Below are 23,153 nucleotides of genomic sequence, written 5' to 3'. Positions count from 1 at the left end.
GGTCCTTTGTAGACAGTAAAAGAATAAATGTTAAACCCAACTTCCTCAAACCTATGCCAAATTCAGAACTAAGTAGTTTCTAATTAATGCTTTAAATAACAAATTCTGAAAAATTATTTGAACATTTGCCTTGCATGCCAGTTTAAGTGTCTGCAAATTATAAAATCTTTCATATTTAATGAGAGGTTCTTTTAAATGATTAATTCTCTAGGACCAAGGCAGCCTAATGGGAATAACTAACTTTTCTCTACGCTATGTCTTATAAGCCAAAGAATCAATGTTCTAGTCTGAAATGAACGCCTTATTCTTAGGAAATCACCTACAGGACATATCAGGCCATTAAAATTCTAAAAATGAGGATTCAAGTGTGCATTGAATGGAGTATTTGTGCTAAAAGAGCAATATAAAGTTTTCAAAGAAAACTTTCATACCAAAGCAAGCTAAGGGGAACAAAAACATTACATTTCTACAAAAAAAAAAAAGTTAACTTAAAACCCACTTCCTCAGTTAGCAAATACAGTATGGAGAAGAATAATTACATAATTTCACTCAAAAACTGATCTTTGATATAAAATATGTAAACAGGAATGGATTATTAATCATAGACACACCTGACTGAGTAGGGTGAATGCTGAGTTTGCTAAACATTAGGCTGCCACAACCAACTTACAAAAATAATTACACTTGTAGGAAAATAAATTTATAGAATTAAGACCTTTTAAACATTTAGTTGGTAGAGTCATATCATGAAAATAAATTACAGACATGAAGTCTTCTGCTATAATGCTTGTTTTGAAAATGTGATTTGATTCAACATGACTGAAATACTAGAAAACTGCATATACAGCAAATTTCACATTTGCTTATGTACAATTTACTCCACAGAATACTAGGTAAACAGAGATAATTGCATTGAGCTGCTTAAACGATATATTCCATTCCTTCCTATTACCTGATCTCAGTGCAAAAAAACATTTATTTTACGAATTTTCTCAACTTTTGAACTTTCACTACTAATCATATGTAATTTTCTTTTACAGTTCTTTTGGTCATCCATAACTATGGTAATTCTTCAAGTTCTTATGCTGCTATCACCTAGGGCAAACCCTCTTTTCTTAGTATATTTTGATTTTTGAACAAAAAACACCAAACCAAATCAATCTATACTTATTAAAATCACAAAATCATTTTCTCATATCAATTGAAATTATAAAATGCAGTTTCTTTTTTTTTGAGATGCAGTCTTGCTCTGCTGCCCAGGCTGGAGTGCATTGGAGTGACCTTGGCTCACCGCAACCTCTGCCTCCCGGGTTCTAGCGATTCTCCTGCCCCAGCCTCCCGAGTAGCTGGGACTACAGGCACACGCCACCACGTCCAGCTATAAAATGCAGCTTTTAATCCTCAAAGAGATCTAAACTGTAATTCTTCATTTTGTAGATGTGGAAACAAGAGGTCCAAAGAGTATGTCATGTTTATTTTGAGTCCTTCACACATCTTTTTCACCATAGTGAACACAGAGAATTATAATTATTTCACATTAGAGTATGAAATTTGCAGAAATGCCATTACAAATATATCTTAATTGACACGTGATCAACAGAAAAGCTAATTTAAAAGCTCTGTGAAAATTATTGAATAGTGAATCAAAAGAACATCCTGTAAATAATTAATACTCAAACAAAATCTCCTCTAACATACACCTCCAAATAAATGAATTAAACACAGTTTTACCCACCTCCCGTATGACTTGCTGCAACTCATCTGGCTCCACATTTTTATGCATTTCCTCAGCAGCTGGCATTAATGGGAGTTTTCCATGCCCTTCTTCCACTTCAGATTTAGGTCCTACAATTTCTGGGGCTTCTTCAGCTGCATCAACTTCCTCAGAACTTTCCAAATCTGGAGGTGTCTGCACAGAGCCTGTTCTAGAAGGAGCTGTTGGTGTTAGAGCCACTGATGCTCGGAATACTTTCTTCCTTGCCACTAATGGGGTTTTGGGTTTGCCCACTGAGGCAGTAGAAGGTACTCCAGTTCTTCTGTTAGCATGAGATGGACCAGAACATACAGAAGATGATTCTGATGTTGCTTGAGAAAAAACAGATTCTGAGCTTTCTCCAGGAGGAATTTCAAATCCCATTTCTCCAAGTCCCAGGCCCAATTCAGACTTCAGGTATGACTGCTCCTGCATCAGCTCAGTGACCTGGAGATCATAAAAGAATGTTATTCTTCTCTCTTGGAATTAAGATTGGTAGCTAAAAAGGTTAAAGTCCTGGCTGTTATTATTGCCTAAAATCATGTAATTTGTAAAGACATACATCTATTCCATTATTTTAGTAACTACTCAATTTTATTTGCAAAAATGGTAAGTAAAATTTAAATTCCTATTGAGATGAAGCAACAAAACAGGTAAACAGAATACATAGTAGGATGAAATTTTACTTGTTACCACCAAGGTGTCCAAATCACTTGTAAGGAAGAGTAACTAGTGAAAAATAGTTAACTCATAGTGCTTTTGCCCCCAAATGAACCAATCTATCTAACACAATAAAGTCAGATTTCTGTTAAAAACGTGGTCATGTTACAGCTCTAACTACCTAAAGAACCCAGGATCATGCCGTGAAAGCACATTTCTCCTGAAGTGTAAATTAAAAATCAATTTTTTTTTTTTTTTTTGAGATGGAGTCTCACTCTGTCACCAGGCCGGAGTGCAATGGCTTGATCTCAGCTCACTGCAACCTCCGCCTCCTGGGTTCAAGCGAGTCTCCTGCCTCAGCCTCCCAAGTAGCTGGGATTACAGATGCCTGCCACCATGCCCAGCTAATTTTTGTATTTTTAGTAGAGATGGGGTTTCACCATGTTGGTCAGGCTGGTCTTCAACTCTTGACCTCAGGTGATCCACTTGCCTCAGCCTCCCAAAATGCTGGGATTACAGGCATGAGCCACCACACCTGGCCTATTATTTTTTAAAGACAGGGTCTTGCTCTGTTACCCAGGCTGGAGTGCAGTGGCACAATCATAGCTCACTGTAGCCTTGAGCTCCTGGCCTCAAGCGATCCTCCCGCCGCAGCCTCCTGAGTACCTGGGACTACAGGCACATATCACCATGCCTGGCTGATTTCTAAATTTTCTGTAGAGAAAGGGTCTCATTTTGTTGACTAGGCTGGTCTCAAACTCCTGGCTTGAAGCAATCCTTCCACCTCAACCACTTAAATAAAGTGCTGGGATTACAGGCATGAGCCACTGTACATGGTTTTTATGGTGTATTACCTCCTTTAGTCAGAAAGATAAATCACTATTGCAATTCAGGTGGCTTTCTAGTGGCTTCAGACAGCAGTGCAATGGACTTTCAAAGGTGAAAGTCACTTTCAATCAACTATAATTTATGAAATTATGTATTTAAAACAAGCATATATTTCATCTAAACTAGGGAAACTATGTGTCTGAAATGTTGTATCATTCCCTTCCCCAGTGACTTAAGAGGAAAGAAGCTTACTGGTTCCATTACATTCAATGGAGAAGGGCATGACAAGTTATCAGCGCTTCTACTGCCACACATTCCCTGAAAAGGTAAGAACAATATATATATATATATATATATATATATATATATATATGTATATGTGTGTATAAATATATACATGCATATATAATTATAATCTACATATATATTTTTTCAAATTGCAAGACTTTCACAATAAAATTAATTGGCTAATTAATGCCTGGAAGCATCCCTTTATGTCACAAAGGTTACCCTCGAGTGTCACAGATCCCATAAAATGCATTATTGTGAGTTAAAACTGATACAATATGTAAAGAGGATGTTCTAGTTCTCCCCTGTCACCAACATACACTTCTCAGAATGATAAATCAAAACCATGTTGAAAACTACATTCATTAGCAATATAGAACATCCTTAGTCTACGCTATACATATATGTGTGTTTATACACAAATGTTTATTCTACTTCATTTATAGTATATACACACATAATTGTATGTGTGTATATTCATCCATTTCTTTTTAACAAAATCAAATACATTGTTAAGGTAACAAAGAATAATTCACTATTTCAGCATTTCAAAGCAACATATTCTACAACTTCAAAGGTATTTGCAAAAATAAGAATACAACTGTTGAAGTTCAAATGTCATGGAAAGAAACAGAATTATGAAAAGTGGTACAAAAACATGTTTCTTTTTATTCTCTTGGATATATATCTATATATTTAGGAAACTATATATATGTGTGTGTATATTATATATATATATATATATATATATGAAAATATACAGGTATCATTTGATTCCTTTAAAAACAAATGGAAAAGAATCCAAAATAAAGTTTAAAAGGAATACTTTTTATTTAAAGGCATGAAAGAAAGAAAAACTTAGCAAAATATGCATCTGTGTTCTCTGCAGTTATATGCAACAATTAAAATTTACATTAGTCACATGTTAATTCACTATCATTTTTCCTTTAAAAACCCTCAACTTTTGTATTAACCCTTATTCTTTCCTATTATTAAAATTTATCATTAAAAATTTCCAACATATTTCTAAATATACTATTTATGACAATTATTACAAATTGTACATTCAACTGATTTGTGGGAAAGCTCCTTAAACAGTATGCATGCTTTTAATACGATTAAAATAAATGACTTGAAATGAAGGCACAAGTCCTAAATTATTGGAACATTATAAATAAACCTTTGGTGAAAACTCCAACCACCCTCCAGGTAGCGTACCATGAGTGCGGAGGAGTGGAAGGGCGAAGGCATACGCACAGCACGAAGCTGCTCCTCCAGGCCCAGCAGGCGCTCCTCCAGCTGCAGTTCCAGGTCCTGAAGTTCCATTCGGACTGAATTTCTCAAACCCTGCAGCTGATCAACTTCAAACCTATTGGTATGGTGAAGGGCACAAAGTTTGAAAAATGCAGTTTGGAGATTCCTAATCACAAATCTTTCAACAACTACTATACGCTAACAGAAGGTATGGAAATCTCAGGTTCTAGAAATTAGAACAATATCAACTACAATAGGTATATCCACAAGGACATTGGTCTTTCTTCCCCTATCCTCTCACAAGTATCTCAAACATGGGAAAGCAGGTTACAACCACCCTTAGGATACTGAAGGCACACAAGTTTACTTAGTAAAACACTATCTATGACTAATTTTATCTACACTGGTTCACCAAACAGATACAAGGTACACAGCAGTAGAATCAAAACCTAATTTTAAAAAAAATTTAAAAAAATGTAAGTTGAAAAGACTGAATGAAAAGCTTTTTGAGGTGTGCTAAGACAAAATGAACTTTTACCTCTCCTCCTCAGTCATATGATGATAAACCATGGTTTGCTGACGCAGCATTGCCAATTCTAAATCCATCATTTGTGTTCTAAACAAATTCAGGCTCCGCCTCATTACCTGGAGCTCCTGAAAAGTATTCTAGAATGCAATATAACAAAATTACACTTCTAAATTCTACAAATTATTTTGGAACACAAAGATGTAAGAAAGAACTTACTTCATAAAGAGGTAGAACAGATGATTTCTGAGTACTATATGGAGCAGCAGCAGGATCAGGTCCTCTCATCATAGGGTACTTCAAAAAAGTAAAAGTAGGATTAAAATCAATGTTAAAGTGAATACTTCCAAATCAAGGGGTTAAAAGACAGAATTTGGGGCCTATATATTTTTCTCTTTAAGACAAAAGGATCCAAAAAACCTTCATATTGTAAGCAGGAAAAAAGGAATCAGTTCCCAATGACACCTATTACTGCTAGCTGTTCCGGGTATAAGTCAATCTATGTGGGAGCAGGAGGCGAAGGAACATACATAGTTCACATCTATTTCTTTCGGGACTTCCCTCTTGCCTTGCAAAAGTAAAAAAAAAACAAAATCAAAATGCAAAAATGTAGAAGCCATTGCAAATATCATCATGAGATTATAGTGATTATTAACTCTGCTGGAGAGCAAGCAATCAATGTCGTCTTTCTCAGTCATCTGAGCATTTCCTATATGCCACTATTTTAGGCAGTGAAATAAAAACATAAAAGGTATTCCCAACCTTCAGGTGTTCTCATAGTGTAAGGAAAAATAAAGGAAGTTTTTTAAAAATTCTAATACTGTGGAAGGAGTGCTATGATGGACACAAAAAAATTCAGATTACATGAACTTTCCCAAAAGTGTTAACACTACTTGAACTTAGCCTTAACAGTAAATAGGGCTTGATTATGCAAAGAAAGGCAAAGGCTGGGTGATCTAGGTTAAAAAAAAAAAGGGAGGGGGGGCTTGTAGTCCCAGTACTTTGGGAAGCCAAGGCAGGGGGATCACTTGAGCCCAGGAGTTCAAGGCTGCACGGAGCCGTGATCACACCACTGTCTCCAGCACTCCACGTGGGCGACAAACAGAAACTTCATCTTTTTATTTTAAAAAAACAAAACAAAACAAAAAATCAGCATGTGCAGATACCTAAGAACACACAACTGGTTAGAGCCCTGTGCACAGTTCTACAGCTAAGGAATGAGGCTGGAGAGGTACTCAGAGACCACCACATCATAGAAAGCATCTGTCCACTAGAGTAGGCTGGGGTAGGCATGGGGAGATTTATTAGCTGAGCTATTGCTGGGACATCCAGGAGAAAGAGACCACAGCTGGAGCAGAAGAACAAGGTGGCCTAGAAAGAAAGATGCACCACGGTACTGGTGGACAGGGCCCTGGAAAACCCCAGCTTGACATAATTACAGCTGCAAGGTTAAACATCTCCGTTACAGACAGAACTATATATTTTGTAAGGAGGAACAAGAAACACCGACATTCTGTTTAAACAGAAAGCTGTTAGGGGACAATTGTCATGAGGATAAAACTTACAGTTAAGAGAAGGTATATCTTATTATAACTTGAGAAGTTACACCTTTGATTTTTACCTTCCAAGTGGCTCCCTGTCTACTATGTCATGATAAGAGGACTATTACATTCATTCTAGGCCTCCTGACTCTTTGTTGAATGCTCTCATGACTATATTACACTGCCATTTTCTTCAGTCCCTCAATTGTCTAAATATGATTCGTTCAGAGAGAATGTTCAAGAAAATGTAAAAGGCAAAACTGAAGACGACGTACTTATTTTCAAAACTTTTTTGGAAAAATTATTTCCAGTCCACTAACAAATCTGAGAATGACTTTAAAAGTGACAAGACATACAGAGCATTTTAAATCAAATTCACACTTTACCTGATTTGTTATTTTCTGGTCTGGAGTAGTTCCAGTCTTTGAGTCCCGTGGAAGTAGACTAACTCTGTGCACAGCAACGAGGGTCAGTAGGTGAAGGGGAAAGCTTAGTCAGAGAGCTACGAACAGAACCAGGAGAACGTGGTGCCACAGAAGCCAACAGGGAGAAAACTTGGAAAAGGAAAAGGTAGTCAACATGTTCAAACAGCAGAGAGAAAGAACTTTAAGAGGGAAGATTTTTTAATAAAGAAATGACTTGACAAAAGATTCTAGACTAAAACAAAGACAATGGATGATAGACTAAAAATGGGAGGATACTTAACGAGCAAAATCTCTCCTCTTGGAAAGGAGACCGACTTATAAGCAGAGAAATTGACTTTGATCAGGGTTAGTTACAGCTTCTGCCTTGAAACAGGAGGGAAGATAGAAAAGGAAGGCAGATGCAGGTAAGTTTAGACATGTCAGAAAATAAAGCTGAGGTAGTTCATACTTGATGTGTCTTAGCTTCTCTGTGAATTAAAAAGTGCTCAGAGCAGTAAAAGAAAAAAGCTAATAAAGATATACTTTTTCTCATACCTGTGAAAGATTCTGCAGTGAGTTTCTAATATCATGTAATACTCTTCGCAACTGCATTTCTATGGCTGAAGGAGGATTCACAGAGCACACTCGGTAAGGGTAGGTGGCATGTCTATGTGAATAAGGACACCCGAAAGGGGAAGCGAAGGCACTACAAGTAGCCCCTGATATGTTGGGAACACTGTGAGTGCTCAGAGTTCTTGTGTGCTCACACAGGGGCCTTTCTTGCCACTCAGAGTGGATGGAATGAAGGGAGCAGGTAGACTGAGACATTGGTGGTGGAGCAAGACGTGAACAGATAGGAGTCCTTCCATGATGGCATTCCTCCACCCGCGGCGCCTCACTCTGGGGGGCTTCTTTCTTCACAGATGATGGAGAGATGAAAATGGTTGATTTAACTAAAGACTGACCATCATGTTCCATCACCCCCTTTTCCAATTCCTGCTCCTCTTCAGGTGTGTACTTATAGGTGAAGGAAGGTGGGCTGCATCTGGTCTCTTTTCCTGGAGATAATCGAACATTGACAGAGGACACAACCCTTACTGGGCTCAATAAGGTGGTTGGTAAAGACTGAGACCTTCTTAGAGGATAGCCAGCTTTTGCAAATAAGTACCTTTGTTTTACCAAATCTTTTGATTTTAGCAGGCTACGCCCTATCCTTTGATTAGACAGAGTGCAAACCTTCATTTGAGCTCTTTGCAAAGCTGTATTAACTCTGTCCACGGAAGAGGGAGGCCCAGTTGTATTTTCAGAGTTCATATCACTGCATTTAGCTTCAATAGAAGCCAATGATTTCAGAATATGGTGTGTGGTATACTGAGTAAATTCACATTCACTGCTTTTATCCACGTCACTTTCAGCACTTGCTTCCCTCAGTAGCTCTACCGTCTTTGGTGGAAACAAATCCTCTTCCACTTCAGTAATTTCAGTAACATGATCCCCTGGACTACAGGTGGACTGTTTAGTTCCTGGATTCTCAATGGTGTTGCACTGAGGGAAATCCTGGCTACCTGATTTTCTTTTGTCTGCAACTGCTGCTGCCTTCTCTAGTCCCTTCTGAAGAGGGACGAGAGACTCCTCCTCTGATTCATTAAAATAAGGCTGGTCTTGTGCTGTTGGTGTGGCAAGGTCTTCACCAGGTGACATAACTGTTGTCTCACTGTCACAACTATCAGCACTACTCCCCATAGCCTGCAAGGACTCCTGAACCTGTGAAAAGAAAACAGGTGGAAAGATGAAGAATATATGTAAGAAGAGTCATTAACAAAATACCAAACCAACATGGTGCTTCTATAATTTCACTGTCTCCACTGCAGTTGTGGCCCTGCTGTTGCTCAAAATTGTTTTATTGCTCCTGAGCAGCAACCACATCCCTCCTTCCTCTCACTTTCTCACAAAGATTATTTCAGAACTTCACTGTTTTCCTAAAATTCCATTTCCAACAACCTCCCCCTTTCCTTTCAATACAACACGCTGACTCACAGAGAAAATGGACAAACACTTCCTAACATTCTTCCCCACATCTATAAACTTCCTTGTATCTCTCCCCATCATTCCCTCCTTCTCTCCATTCTGAAAGGAAACTCCTGATTATATCCTCTCCAAGACCAGGGTATCTCTCCAGTTTCATCCTGGATTTTTCTAAATCAATTCTTCTCTTACAGTTATTTTCCTTAGCTGAACACCTTCCCCAAGTCATTTCATGTTATTATAAAAAGACAAAAAGACCCCTCACTCTTAAGCTATCATTCATATTTGAAAACCAGTCAACATTCCTATCTTTTCTTCCATACCTTCTGAAAGTTTCTCCTCCATCTCCCAGTGTTTCTGTCCACTTAATTATCCTTTCTCAGTGACCTTAGATATGCCTCTTGTCTGTTTACCCCTTAAATGCTATGTTCCTAAAGGCTCTTTGGGAGTTTTCCCATCCCAATTTTCTTTAGAATTTGCTTAAAAAATGTTTCAAATGCTTTTTATGTGCATTCTGTGTACTCTACATATAGACTATATGCTTCTTGAGGATAAAGATGTGCCTGTTCTCTGGGTTATCTCACACAACCTAGTGTAAAAATCAGTATAACACTCAGCAAGCTATAGGTCCACAATTAATGTCAGTTATTAAATAGGCAAAACAATTACTGTAAAATACTGAAATACAATGATGGTTAAAAAAATAAGAAAAACAACAGACAAAACAGATTAATGATCACAATAATCTGTTTACTGGTGGTCCAAAAATTAAAGGGAAGATAGATATTTTTAAAAACATATTCAGAAAGAAGAATTAATGAAATCTAAAATTTATAGTCAAATGCTTAGATAACACCTACATGCCAAGAGTTCTGTTCTGTCACTTGAAAAATAAAGATTACACAGACTCAATATTAAAATATATAGTAATAGAAAAATCACCTTAAAATGAGGAAGTTAACCATAGTGCCTATTAGAACAGAAAATTTTACCTGAAGATGATTAAGAGATAGACCGTCTATAGAATCTTCAGCAAAACCACTGCTATCGGAATGCTGACTTGCAGTACGCAACAGATGATCTATGAATTTAAAAAAGTGGCTATAAGAAACTACTAAATAAGACTTTACTGAGAGCAATATTACTACAGATATATGATTCCCAGCAGATATAAGACACACAATATTTGACTGCTTCTTAGAAAAATATGCATTACTTATGCAAAATTACGGCTTCAAAGTACAAGAGGTAACTCAAATTCAAACAAAAACTATATCAGATCTTCTATCAGAATCTCTCAGTATTTGCTCATTAATTAAGCTCTAATTATAATCTATTTTGGTAAATCCCATCAATATCTTATCCTTGGAGGAAAACTGGATGAAGTAAAAGATGGCTCTAATAAAAACAGAAGTCCCAACGTAAACCATTCCATTATGTAAATATGTAAAGATATTTAGGAGGTAAATTTAGAAGTTCATATAGAGTATAGTGTGTAAAGATTTCTATTATCTTCCCGATTTAAAAAATACAGTTAGGGCTGGGCATGGTGGCTCATGCCTGTAATCCCAGCACTTTGGGAGGCTGAGGCGGGCAGATCACGAGGTTAGGAGATCGAGACCATCCTGGCTAATATGGTAAAACCCCGTCTGTACTAAAAATACAAAAAATTAGCCAGGCGTGGTGGCAGGCACCTGTAGTCTCAGCTACTTGGGAGGCTGAGGCAGGAGAATGGAGTGAACCTGGGAGGTGGAGCTTGCAGTGAGCCAAGATCATGCCACTGCACTCCAGCCTGGGCGACAGAGCAAGACTCCGTCTCAAAAAAAAAAAAATAAATAAAAATAAATAAATACAATTAAGGCCAATAAATTAAATAATCTGAAATGCAAGCACACTTAAATGTCTCTGGTGTTTTATGATGTTTTAAATGATGCAAATGTATAAGATATGAAACAATTCTTTCATAAAAATTACATAAAACTCAACCAAATAGGTTCAACTACAACATAATATTGTTAATCTTATAAAATCTTTCTGCTTATTTTTCTGCCTCAAAATTCTAATTCCTGGTTAGTATGATCTATAATGTTTTACATAAGTAAAAAGGCCAACTAAGCATAGCAAGTATGTTCACATTCCATCCACGCTACAACTACCACAATGGGAGAGACTGTACAGTTCCTACATTCATCAAGGCAGAGGCTTCAAGAGACAGCAAATTTCTGCAGAACTTCAAAAGCAAAAGGCTACATAAAGTGTGTTTACCAAAACCATATTCATTTAAGATATGAACCACATAGAAAAAGAGCCAGATAATATAATTAAATAAAATTTAAGATCTATTAAAGTCAACTTGGTTTGAAAAATACCCCACTATTGACTCAGTTTCCATGGAATAAATTTTTCCCATTAAAAATTTAGAATAATTCTGTAATATCATTTTGATAGTAACAAGACTGCAAAATGAAATATAAGGAATTATTCCATATCCTTGATAAGCCTAGGTAAACTGGAATACTTGTGAAACTGAACTGCAATAAGCTGTTACCACCAGTACTGACAAGGCATTATATTACATGGTAAAATGATTAACGTCTTACGCTATAGCAGTTATCACTATAATTATGTATTTTCATGTCTTTAAACTAGATTGTGAGCCTTTTGAAGGCAGAAACTATTCTTCTTTGTATCCCAGTACCTAGAATAAGCTGACAATAAATGTTTGCTGACCTCAATCAATGATACCTGTTTCCTTAAAGCAACAAAAGAATAATGCAGTCATTTAAATGATTGAGAAGTGAAACTGTCTATCTGGCTGCAAGGGCAGGTGCCTGAGAGTGCAGGGAAGACAGAGTGAGCAGCTCCGACTGGTTCTCTCTGCTAAGGTATGTTTTATCTGCAAGAGAGTACAGTCTGTGCCAAGTTCACCTCACAGTTGCTAAGCCCTGTCTAAGTACACACAGTTTAGGTCATAATGCAGGTAGACTGCTTAGACTTCAGAGCAGGTTTGGGGCAATGGGTAAAACAAGGAGGCCTGGGTTCAAGTTCTTGCTGTGTTTCTCATCATAAGCAATAGCTTCTCTCCTCTGCAAAATGAGATAATAATAATTCTTCTATCTATCTCACAGGGCTACTTCAGAAACTAAACAGAATGTAGGGGAAACTATTTTGTAAACCATAAATCACAATCGAGGTTCTTTAGTCAGACATTTCTGTTTCCAAAAACACAGTTCTCAACAGAAAAAGATGGAACTATAAAAAAGGATTAGATCTGTCCTGAAGATACAACATACGATTTCTAATTAAAAACTAGAAAGTTAGAGGAAACATTAAAGTGAGAAAAAAATCTGGAAACTTTGTCTAGTATCATCATAAAGAAACCGAACTACTGTCTGTCTATTCTCTGCTAGACTAAAGAAAATATTGTATGTTCTTTAATAAGAAAAATGTTGAACTTCTCTCAACATATCTACCGAACGCTAACTTGTAACATACATTAAGTCACTAAACCTCTCTGGGCTTCAGTATGTAAATCTTGGACTGGATTCGAGATTAAGATAATTTTGATTTCAAAAGTCCTATTATCAAACTGCTATATGCATTTTTACTAAACTTTTGAAGTAAATATATTACCAGTGTTTCTAACTCTGCAGTTATGATCAATCTAAGATACTTACATAGGATATAGGCTACTTTTCAAAATGATGAAAACACTATGTTGTTCTGTCTTCTCTCTCATGCACACAGACACACAGAACCATTTTACTGTTAATTTATAAAAATCTGACTAAGAAAAGGAAAAAACCCAGATATGAATATAAACCACATCTAATCATTCCTATCACAGAGATCTTGCTCTTAAAATACCTTAAAGTAATTTTATTGTTTTCTTATCCTCCTTTTAATGCATGGCAAGCTGCTTTTTCCAATGTATCCCCTGTCTACCCATCTAAAGCAAAGACTTCTTGATGACCATGAACTCAGCTCAGAAACACATACATAAATTTATGAACTTACAAGGGGAAGAAAATTAAATAGTAAAGTTCTTTTTGAGTCTAACCAGATCTGCAGTGACCTAGTAAGAGTGAAGCTCTTGTTTCTTAATACCATATTGCAATAAAAGAAAAAAAATTATGCAAATTGTCTCCTGTGAAGTAATTTCAGAGATCAGGAGACAACAAACATGTAATTTCCTATTCTAGGAACATACATACGAATCTTTGTTTAAAAAAAAACAGGGTGGTTCAGCATGTGTAAATTTCAAAAATAAACAGTCCTACCTTCAGTGGTCATTTTCACTTCTTCCTCTTTCCCTTTCTCTAAAGCTCAAAAGTTTTGTAAATCCAAACATCAGACATTTTTGTAGTTGTTGTTGTTGCAAGTTAAAAGTGAAAGGAATGGATTCAAAGGTTCTTTGGTCAATAATTAATAATTTAAGAGAGGAACAGTATCTACAACCACTCACCTTCGACCCATAGTTTGAATTTAACTAGCTTTAACTATTGCTAAAAAATTGGTGGTTTTTGCTAGAGGAAAATTCATGTGTTATACCTAGGAGCTACATTTATATAGCGAAACACCAAAGATAGATAATACCAGTATATTTTTCAGTCGTAACAATGTAAAAGGTAGTCCTAATCCATTGCTCTATCACTTCCCAACTAGCTCTTATGCAATAGTGTAAAATACTTAGAGCACACAAAATTGTGTAATGAGGTCATTCCAGAATAAGCAAACTAATTAGCAAACTAATTTTTAAAAAGTCTTTTAAAAAAATACAAAAAAAGTTCTAAATCAAACAATAATGAATCATGCCTACCTCTGTGTGTTCTTTACCTTTTTACACTCATAAATACTACAAATACTGATACATAAAACCCCTTTTCCAAATCAACTAATATTTGATAATGTGCGCAGAACTAGTGGGTACTGGTCCACTTACCTCTTTTCGACTTCGTAAGACCTAGCTGGTAAGCGGCTGGAACATGAGGAGCTTCTCCCTCCGTACTTTGAACCTAAAGAAGAGTTTTAAGTAGTTAAAACCAAATGAATCTAAGGCAAACAAGTATAACTTCTTGAATAACCATCTATTAAACAAATCAACCTAACTCAAGTGCACCAAAACATTATATATATATTCAAACTTTAAGAAATCTGACCTCAAAATTATTAGAATGATCCACAACTAAATTTTCTGATCTATTTTCCAGTTAACAACAGCACTCAAATTTGTAGCAAAGAAAAATAACTGATGGAAATTAGTGCATCAGACATGCACTAGCTTCCATCATTTTACCCTATAATGGTTAGTTCTTAAATAGTAAAGAACATCCTAGTCAAGTGTGCAAACTAGCCCAACATACGGGTTTTCAACCTTGAATAAATTTTAATAACTGCTTCATTCAAAAAGAAATATTGCTATTACATGAAAAACAGATCCATAAGGAAAAGTTCTCTAAATGTTAAAACTTCAAAGTAGGGTAAATCCCAGGAGAAACACTAACACACTCACTGCAGCACATCATGACCAACACACAGTTGAGGTAATTATAAGTCTTGTATCTTTGAAAATAGAACACAGTGCTACCACTGCAGAATTTCTAAATTTCCCCAAACTTTCAGGTATCAAAAATTGCTCATGTGTAAGACTGCTTTGTCCTGAAATTCTTTCAAGACATAACTTGGGAGCTGTACCTGGAAAAGCAGGTTTCATTAGAGAACTAAAATAATGAAAGATATTAACCATAAATCTTCCCTGAAAATACTGTTCAAAGAACATATCAAACCCAATTGTCTTTTGTGCTTTATTTTTCTATCTGCACAAGTACATAATTTAGAAATTTTCAGATTCCTAAATCACCACCTCCACCCCACACTCTGTCTATTCTAACATAATTAACTCTATGTCAACATTAAATACATGGGGAATGGGCAAGATGCACAATAATTTCTGTCACTTTACTCTGTAATGATTGGTTTTTAATCGTAAAGAACATCCTAGTAAAGTGTGGTACCTAGCTGAACGTACGGGTTTTCAACCTTGAAAAAAAAATCAGAGCGCTAATAGATAACACATTTTAGGGAAAACTCTGGTAGTTTTTAGTTATGAAGCTATTCAAGAATAAGAAATATTCCAAAGGAGTAAGAGTGAAATAACCAACATTTTTAAAAGCCCAAAGGTTAAAGATAGTATTACCCAACTTAAAATTTGCTCTAATTTGTGATATCTTTGCTCTATATAGCTCTATGAACCCAAGTTTATGAATCTTTTGAAAACTGAAAGCACGCTGCTCATGCAAAACCATCACCTGTAAACCAGATATATAAAATAGATTCTACTATTCTTTGTTATTATGTTAAAATTAGAATAATTATTCAAAGCAGCAGATACATGTTCAACAGGAAAACCATTGTCTTGTATGCAAGGGAACAATATGCGTTTTCTTTTTATATTCAACAAAAGGTCTATTATTAGCTTCTATTCAGGCTCGATCTACTTCAAGTAACTTTCTGTAAAATAAATATCAACCAGATCAAAAAATTATAATAGAATTCCAATGCCTCTTCATTTATGTTCTAGGAATACTGGCTTAGGCACAGCATTAATATACCAAATCTCTCACTGTCAAATTTTTTTTAAATTTAATCTATTTATTTATTTTGAGACTGGGTTATGAGACTGGGTAGTTTTTGCATTTTTGATAGAGATGGGGTTTCACCACGTTGCCCAGGCTGGGGTCTCAAACTCCTGGGCTCAAGCAATCTACCTGCCACAGCCTTCCAAGTGCTGGGATTACAGGTGTGAGCCACTGCACCCGGCTGCTCACTTTTAAACACAGAATTATCACATATTCTATTTCCTTAGACTTATGAAATTAATCACAAAATAACATGACTTTAATAAACACATATCATCAGCGTTCTATTCTTCAAGATGTTACTCAATGGCAAAAACAAATCTACTCTCTCCTTTTACTACAAACTCCATAATTAATTGCAAGAAAGGAGCACTTCAAAAAGCTGAGACGGTCATATTTTACTAATAAAACTACTAAAGTCGGGATTCTCCTTGTTTACTCAGCAAAATCAGAGTACCCACTTGCTGAAGAGAGAAACAGACATGCTAGTGATAATGGGTGAATTTCTTATTTTATTATTGGTCACAATTGTGCAAAAGAAGGCAGTCAAATTTGAGATGGGGTACACCACAGAGAATTATGAAGCAAATATAGAACATAGAATTTAGATGTATGTGACAAGATTTCCCCTATTCAGTGGTTTTAATGCTCCGTAGAATTCTGGTCATTTGCTATAAGCAGCCTTTCATAATTAACAAGAAGAGCCAAATAAAACTGAATTAGAATGATGGGTAATGGGTGTTCACGATACTATTTTCTCTAATCTTCAGGTAAGTTTGAAACTTTTCATAATAAAGCAGTTTCATAATTAAAAAATAAAGCACTAAACCAAAGTGATAAAATTGCTTGGTCTCAATGTTTTGGGATTTAAAAATGTACGAAAAACAGCTTTAGAATAACTCACACATTTGGGTTACTTCATTTAAAAAAGTTTTCATGAAACAATGGCTGTATCTTTCTAAATCAATGTTCTGCTAAAATGACAGGCACTCACTTTGGTTTCTTTCTCTTGTTTAAAAAAATGTACTTTTTGTTTCAGTGAAGCACTTTGGTTTCTTAACAGCTGTCATGTTTACCTTGACTAAGAGGGATCTTCTAGGCACAATACTACTGTACTGTATTCCACAGGACAGCAATACATGGATGTTCTAACTCAAATAACCCTTCCTCTAAAGTTTAAAAAGAGACTGTATAGCTGTCGTCATTGAATAAACATTGTATATCAAAACGGTTTTCAAAGAAAATCAAAACTAGAGCTTTAGAAATTACAATTCTGTCTAATTTTTAATGACAGCTCAAAAAAATGTCAGAGGAAATCATTCTTTTTCCAAAGTAGTAGCATGGTGCTGTGCATCAGATGATGGAGTTCTTGTACAATGCCTGACCATACCAACATATCTTACCTTTAGCAAGTTGTATAGTATAGTCATAAGTAACCTGAATTCAAGTCTTATTCATGCCACTTACTGGCTAATGGCCTCTGACAATTATCTGCGATAAATATCCATATTTTTTTTCTTTTTTTAATTTTCTTTTTTTGAAACAAGGTCTCGTTCTGTTGCCCAGGCTGGAGTGCAGTGGTAGAATCACGGCACACTGCAGCCTCAACTGCCTGGGCTCAAGTGATTCTCCCACCTCAGCCTTTGGAGAAGTGGGACTGCAGACATGCACCACCATGCACAGCTAATTTTAAAACTATTTGTAGAGACAAGTCATGCTATGTTGCCCAGGCTGGTCTCTAACTTCTGGGCTCAAGTGATCCTCCTGCCTCAGCCTCCACACAGTGCTGGGATTACAGGTGTGAATCACCATGCTCAGCCTTAAAATTAAAATTAACAGCAAAATTAAAATTTCTACCTCACAGGTCCTTGGGGTGATAAAATGTAACTATAAGTCAAAGTACTTTGAAGCAGTGAAGTAGTAGAATGTACAACAGGAGATCCTCCTCTGTCACCCTCCACTGACACCCACTGTGCTCCTTCCCCCTGTGAAGCACTGATATCAAAAGGAATACGATAGCCCTCAGAAAGATGGTGAAGAACCACTGCTATAAAACAATATCAAATGAGGGAGGGGATCCTTCCTCATTTGTAAAGGGAAGAAACTAGAAAATGAATTAAAGTATCTCTTTCCATACTAGTTTATGATTCCATAAATTACTTGCAAATGTTTATCTTAAACAAATACTATCGAGTTTTACACATACACACAAAAATATCATTTATTTTTACGGTCAGGTAAATCTTTTTTTAATAAAAATTAACTAAGGTCTTTTAGGTAAATACCAAATAACAAAACAGTGGTTAATTGGGCTTTAGAGTAGCAGATAACTGTGCATCTCATATGTTAGAGTTCATATTCCAGGGCAGGCTTATCTTCAAAACATATACAGCTAAATTTAAAAGGCCAAAGGAACAACTTAATTATCTGTCAAATATCTGATTGATGTGGGATTATTTTAACTCAGACCAATAAACATAGAAAAATCCTAAAACTTAACAGCTAAAAATGAGTAGTCAAGTATATTAGTTAAATCAATAATTAGTATGAAGACAGGATTAAAAACAGTTACTAACACATCAGTAGCTTAAAAAAGATTATGTGTATATCCAATAATGGTTATATTTAAATAAAAATTCATTTATAGGTCAAGAAGACCACACAATCAACTGCTTACAGAAATGCTGAGATAAAAGTTCTCCTTCTTAAGTTTTTCCTTTACATCTAAAAGATGAACATCTGCTTGAAAAGGATCATTTTGGTTTAACTTGTGAATCATTCACACTACTAATCTATGGCTTCAGAGAGTTACCATGACGTATTCAAAATAAGCCATTCAAGAAGAACACAAGAATTAATGAAGCAAGTCATTTGGAAGAATTAGAAATTCAAGAATAGGGTTTAATAACTTTTTATAAATAGTTATAAGCTGGGTGCGGTGGCTCACACCTGTAATCCCAGCACTTTGGGAGGCCGAGGTGGTCAGATCACAAGGTCAGGAGTTTGAGACCAGCCTGGCCAACATAGCGAAACCCCATCTCTACTAAAAATACAAAAAATTAGCTGGGTGTGGTGGTATGTACCTGTAATCCCAGCTACTCAGGAGGCTGACGCAGGAGAATCACATGAACCCAGGAGGCAGAGGTTGCAGTTAGCCAAGATTGTGCCACTGCAGTCCCGGGTGACAATGCGAGACTCCATTTCAAAAAAAAAAAAAGAAAAAAAAAAAACATCGTTGTAAACATTCATAACTATTTTAAATAGTCTACAAGACACTTTATAAGGCAAGTTGACTTTTAACTGAAAGTCTCTGGCCTTTTCTTTTTCTAACATAAGAAATAGACACTTCCATTGTACCAGGCCAGGATCAGTCTCATCATCTATTTAGCTCTCTTTACATTTAAGTATTTTGTCTCTTTGCTTCTGGTGACTGTGGGATCTTACCTCCTGTCTCAGATGGATTAGGCAGCTTCATGCAGTCAACATATCTGCAACATTTTTCTCCTTCCTAGCTTCCCAAAGCAGCTCATGCTCAGATAATCTTTCTGAGAACTGATTTACTGAGACAGAGGGAGCTCTAACTTATATTTACTCATGGTTTTCACAAGAAGAAAATTCCCAGCAAGAATCAAACCTCATGGAAAGAAGTCCAAAAGAAAAATAGTAACAAACTACACTGAATAGGATCTAAAAGTCAGTTTCAATAAGATTGTTCTCTTCATTTGTCAATATGATTCAAGTGTTTGGGAGAAGAGGAAATTAAAGTCAACACATTATTTCCTTTCTTTATCCATTGTTCTACAAAGCTCTCTTTAATGTTCCCTTAGGGATGAAAACACAATTCCAGGAGGTTTTTATCCATATTTTAAATATATCTGAAGATGCATTATTTTCTTTAAAATTCCCCGTATTTACAACGTAGCTGTGGTCGACCATAAATTCATTTTTTTAAAAAAAAATCTCCCATTATTCTTCCACCAATGCATGTAATCTTGTACTTCAAAAAAATGTTCACGTTAATGCCACATTACTTTCTTCATTAACCTTTTTTGCCAGTAGAGGGGGCAAAAAAACCCCAGACTATCATTAAAGGTTAACTCGCCACAAAAGTACATCTAGCACTTTATAAGTGTTTTAAAAACCTTTTGTGTATGGCATCTTAAAAAATTTTAAAAACTAACTATAGCTTAGAATTCAGGAATTTTAGAAATTAAAAATAAACTTCCTTGACTTCTTTGAAGAGTGACTTACTTGAAAATATGAGTGTTGTTCATTCGGAGTCACCAATATCAGATTTGCAATTACCTAACATAATTTGTTTAGATCTTTATGCTCTGCTATTGTATTAAACAAGGAAATTAACTGCCATATCTAATTGTCATAGAAGAAGGGCCCTAATGGTAGGCAAAAATTTACACTTTAATTATGAGTGCTGGAACAAGTTTAGACCAAAACAAAGTCAAAAAGGAATCAAGAGTGAAATAGAACAAACAGAGGTTTTAATGTAGTCATCACAGTCATCTTCCGCACTCATTATGGTGAGAAATAAATTATACCAGGAGGTAAAAATACAGAAGAAATATAAATATATACAAAGAAATAAAAGAAAAAAGCTCAAAAGAAAACGTAAAACATTCCAAGGTGCTGCTCCTACTCCCTTTTTATTTCACTATTCAGTTGTAATTAAAGTATTAACAGACCACAAAAAAGGCAAAAATCTGTATCAGCAACTGAAATTTTACAATAAATGAAAAATCTTCAATAATGTGAGGGAGGGAGGGAGGGAGGGAGGGAGGCAGAGAGACACTCACCTAAAAGGACATTTATGAGCTGAATCAATTATTTCATTTTCTAATTCCCTAAAATAATGGTGTGTGATGTTAAAACTACTGTGAACTATTACTAAAACACATCTAATGTAATAAATTACAAAAGACAAATTGCGCATTATATAATTTATAGCCACAACTCTTCCTCAGCATACATATGCCTCAGTTTCCTCATGTATAAAATGAGACCACTACTATGTGCCTCAGAGACTGCAATGAAGTACTTCAAGAGGCAAAGAACAGTGCCCAGCACAGGGTAGATGCTTGGTAAACATCAGTTTTCCTGCCCCAAGCTATTCAGCTCCTACTATTCAGAAGCAGTTTTAGCTGAACCTCATTCAAAATAAGTATCTTTTATCAATTAAAAATTTCTGTTAACTATCAGGTATATTACTGGACACAAATAACAAGTAACCAAACATTGGTCTTTTGGGCTTGCAGAAACCCTATTCAGTGGCCTTTCAAACCTGCTTATTCGAGGGTCCCTATCCTCCCCATGCAGGTACGTAGTATCTTCATGTTCTTTCTAGTCATATACCAAGAACTATCCCCAAAGCCTTCTTCACATATCCTTACCGCTGAGATATGTTAAGAAAAGCTTGCCCAAAGGCATACAGTCATTCAGTGGCAGACAGAACTCAAATTCCTGTTTGATTTCAAAGCCTGTGTTTCTAACCATTATGCAATATTGCTTTGAATTTAAATATACGCTCTCAGGGCTTTCTTGAGCATCAAAATCTTACCCTTGAGTGAGAAAAGAGGGTTAAGTTCAAATATCAACTAGTGGATAAAGATCTGGAGGAGCTACTGAACTGTCCCATTACCTCAACATCACATAATCCTGAGACCAATTCTTGGTTTGTGAAACATAAACCTGGAAAGTCAAAATTAGGATAAATTTTTCTAGCGTAAATCTATTAGCTACCTCTCATTTTATAAGCATTTTTGGTACTTTTTTTTCCTAGTTTGCAACTTGAAACCAGTCTCAGTAATTTTTTACCTACCTCTTCCATTTCGAAGGAGTCCTTCTGCTGTGTCATTATATTTCTTATGGATGGTATTGTCAGTGGTGCACAAGGCTCTTTTTCAGGTGTGGATATAAGGACACTTTTCAGCTCACTGCTATTTTCCAGCTCACTGTGGCTGGATATGTTGAAATCACTATCTAATTTGGATTCTACAATACCAGATTCCTCACCCAGTTTACTCTCATGACTTTGAGTTTCTTTACTTTGTTCATTTTCAGTTCCTTGGTTAAAATTACTATTTGCTTCATTAGAAATTCTATCACTATCAGCATTCTCCGTAACAGTTGCTGAACTACCAGAGACTTCTTCTTTAACTGTAGCCAACATAGAAGATGATTCTTTCTTCTTTATAATTTTTTGAGACTTTTGATCGTTTTTATTGCCACTTTCTTCAATCACTGAAACATTTAGAATCTTTCCTTTTTCAGCTGATGGAGAAGGACTACTACTTTCTCCTTTCTCTGTTTTATCAACACATAAATTCAGTTTTGAGAGTGTTTTCATTAAACGATTTGCAGTGTTACTTCGAGTTAAAGGTGGAGGTGAGTCTGTCTCCTTGTTAGAGGTCACTGAGGACATACTTCCAATTCTCTGCAGGGGAGTCCCAGAGACTTGGGAATATAAAGAAGAAAATGCATTGGCCACAGTAGTAAGCACTTCAATTTGACGAAAACGGCCTACCAAAAGAAACAATATTAATTATATGTTTATATTTATATATACACATACACATATATTAAATGCATATTATTGTTTAGAATTCCAAAAACTACACTTAGATCACAAAGATTATAAAACCCTATTTTTTCCTCATCTAACACTTAAACCTTCTCTACATTCACTGGGTGGGAAGAAGGAGCAAGATTTTTACTCTAAGCACTAGAATTTGTATTTTTAAAAAATCAGAAATAAGCACAAAGCATAATGGCAACACTGAATAAAACAGAAAGAACTAGCTATTGAATCTACAGTTGTGATTCTATTCTTAAGTCTTGAACTCCATTAAGACTCTTTCAAAATTCTCCTAAGAAAATGCATGTAAGCATATATTTTATACCTAATTTGCAGGGGGAGGGATTTATTAATCTCTTAAAACTGATCCATAAACAATGCAGGATTGGAATCCTATTTTTGGAATCTCTGACTAACAGAAAGAAAATAAGCAAAGATATGAGTGAAACTGATCAAATTAGCCAGACTAGTTCCTGAAATAGACTGACTTCATTTAAGATTAACAAGGCTCCTCTCTTACTTATTTCTTCTTGAATAAAAGCCATCTGTAGACAACAATAAGGTTCTGCAAATAAGTTATGGTAACACTTGAGTCATGAATTGGGGAGGAGGGGAAAAACAGGCAAATTAACCACTATAAATAGAGT

The 23,153-nt window shown here is 35.7% G+C and overlaps 1 protein-coding gene across 5 annotated transcripts in view; it reads right to left on the bottom strand.

Annotated features, from left to right (window-relative positions):
• The window catches only part of ITPRID2 (ITPR interacting domain containing 2), a 38,801-nt gene that overhangs the window by 6,282 nt on the left and 9,366 nt on the right, over positions 1-23,153 (bottom strand). For 2 of the 5 annotated variants that reach the window (XM_012501394.2, XM_012501401.2), the window contains exons 8-16: positions 21,751-22,451; positions 14,222-14,294; positions 10,272-10,360; positions 7,810-9,018; positions 5,529-5,606; positions 5,322-5,449; positions 4,748-4,898; positions 3,494-3,559; positions 1,736-2,200 (exon numbers count right to left, since the gene is read on the bottom strand). In XM_012501394.2, the coding sequence (XP_012356848.2) occupies positions 1,736-2,200; positions 3,494-3,559; positions 4,748-4,898; positions 5,322-5,449; positions 5,529-5,606; positions 7,810-9,018; positions 10,272-10,360; positions 14,222-14,294; positions 21,751-22,451 (2,960 nt within the window). The remainder of the gene's footprint in view (positions 1-1,735; positions 2,201-3,493; positions 3,560-4,747; positions 4,899-5,321; positions 5,450-5,528; positions 5,607-7,809; positions 9,019-10,271; positions 10,361-14,221; positions 14,295-21,750; positions 22,452-23,153) is intronic. The other 3 variants (XM_030802756.1, XM_030802757.1, XM_012501411.2) reach the window with 3 other exon arrangements.

The sequence above is a fragment of the Nomascus leucogenys genome, chromosome 22a (assembly GCF_006542625.1).
Source record: "Nomascus leucogenys isolate Asia chromosome 22a, Asia_NLE_v1, whole genome shotgun sequence".
Classification (NCBI taxonomy): Eukaryota; Metazoa; Chordata; class Mammalia; order Primates; family Hylobatidae; genus Nomascus; species Nomascus leucogenys.
This window is presented reverse-complemented; position numbering and strand designations above follow the sequence as displayed.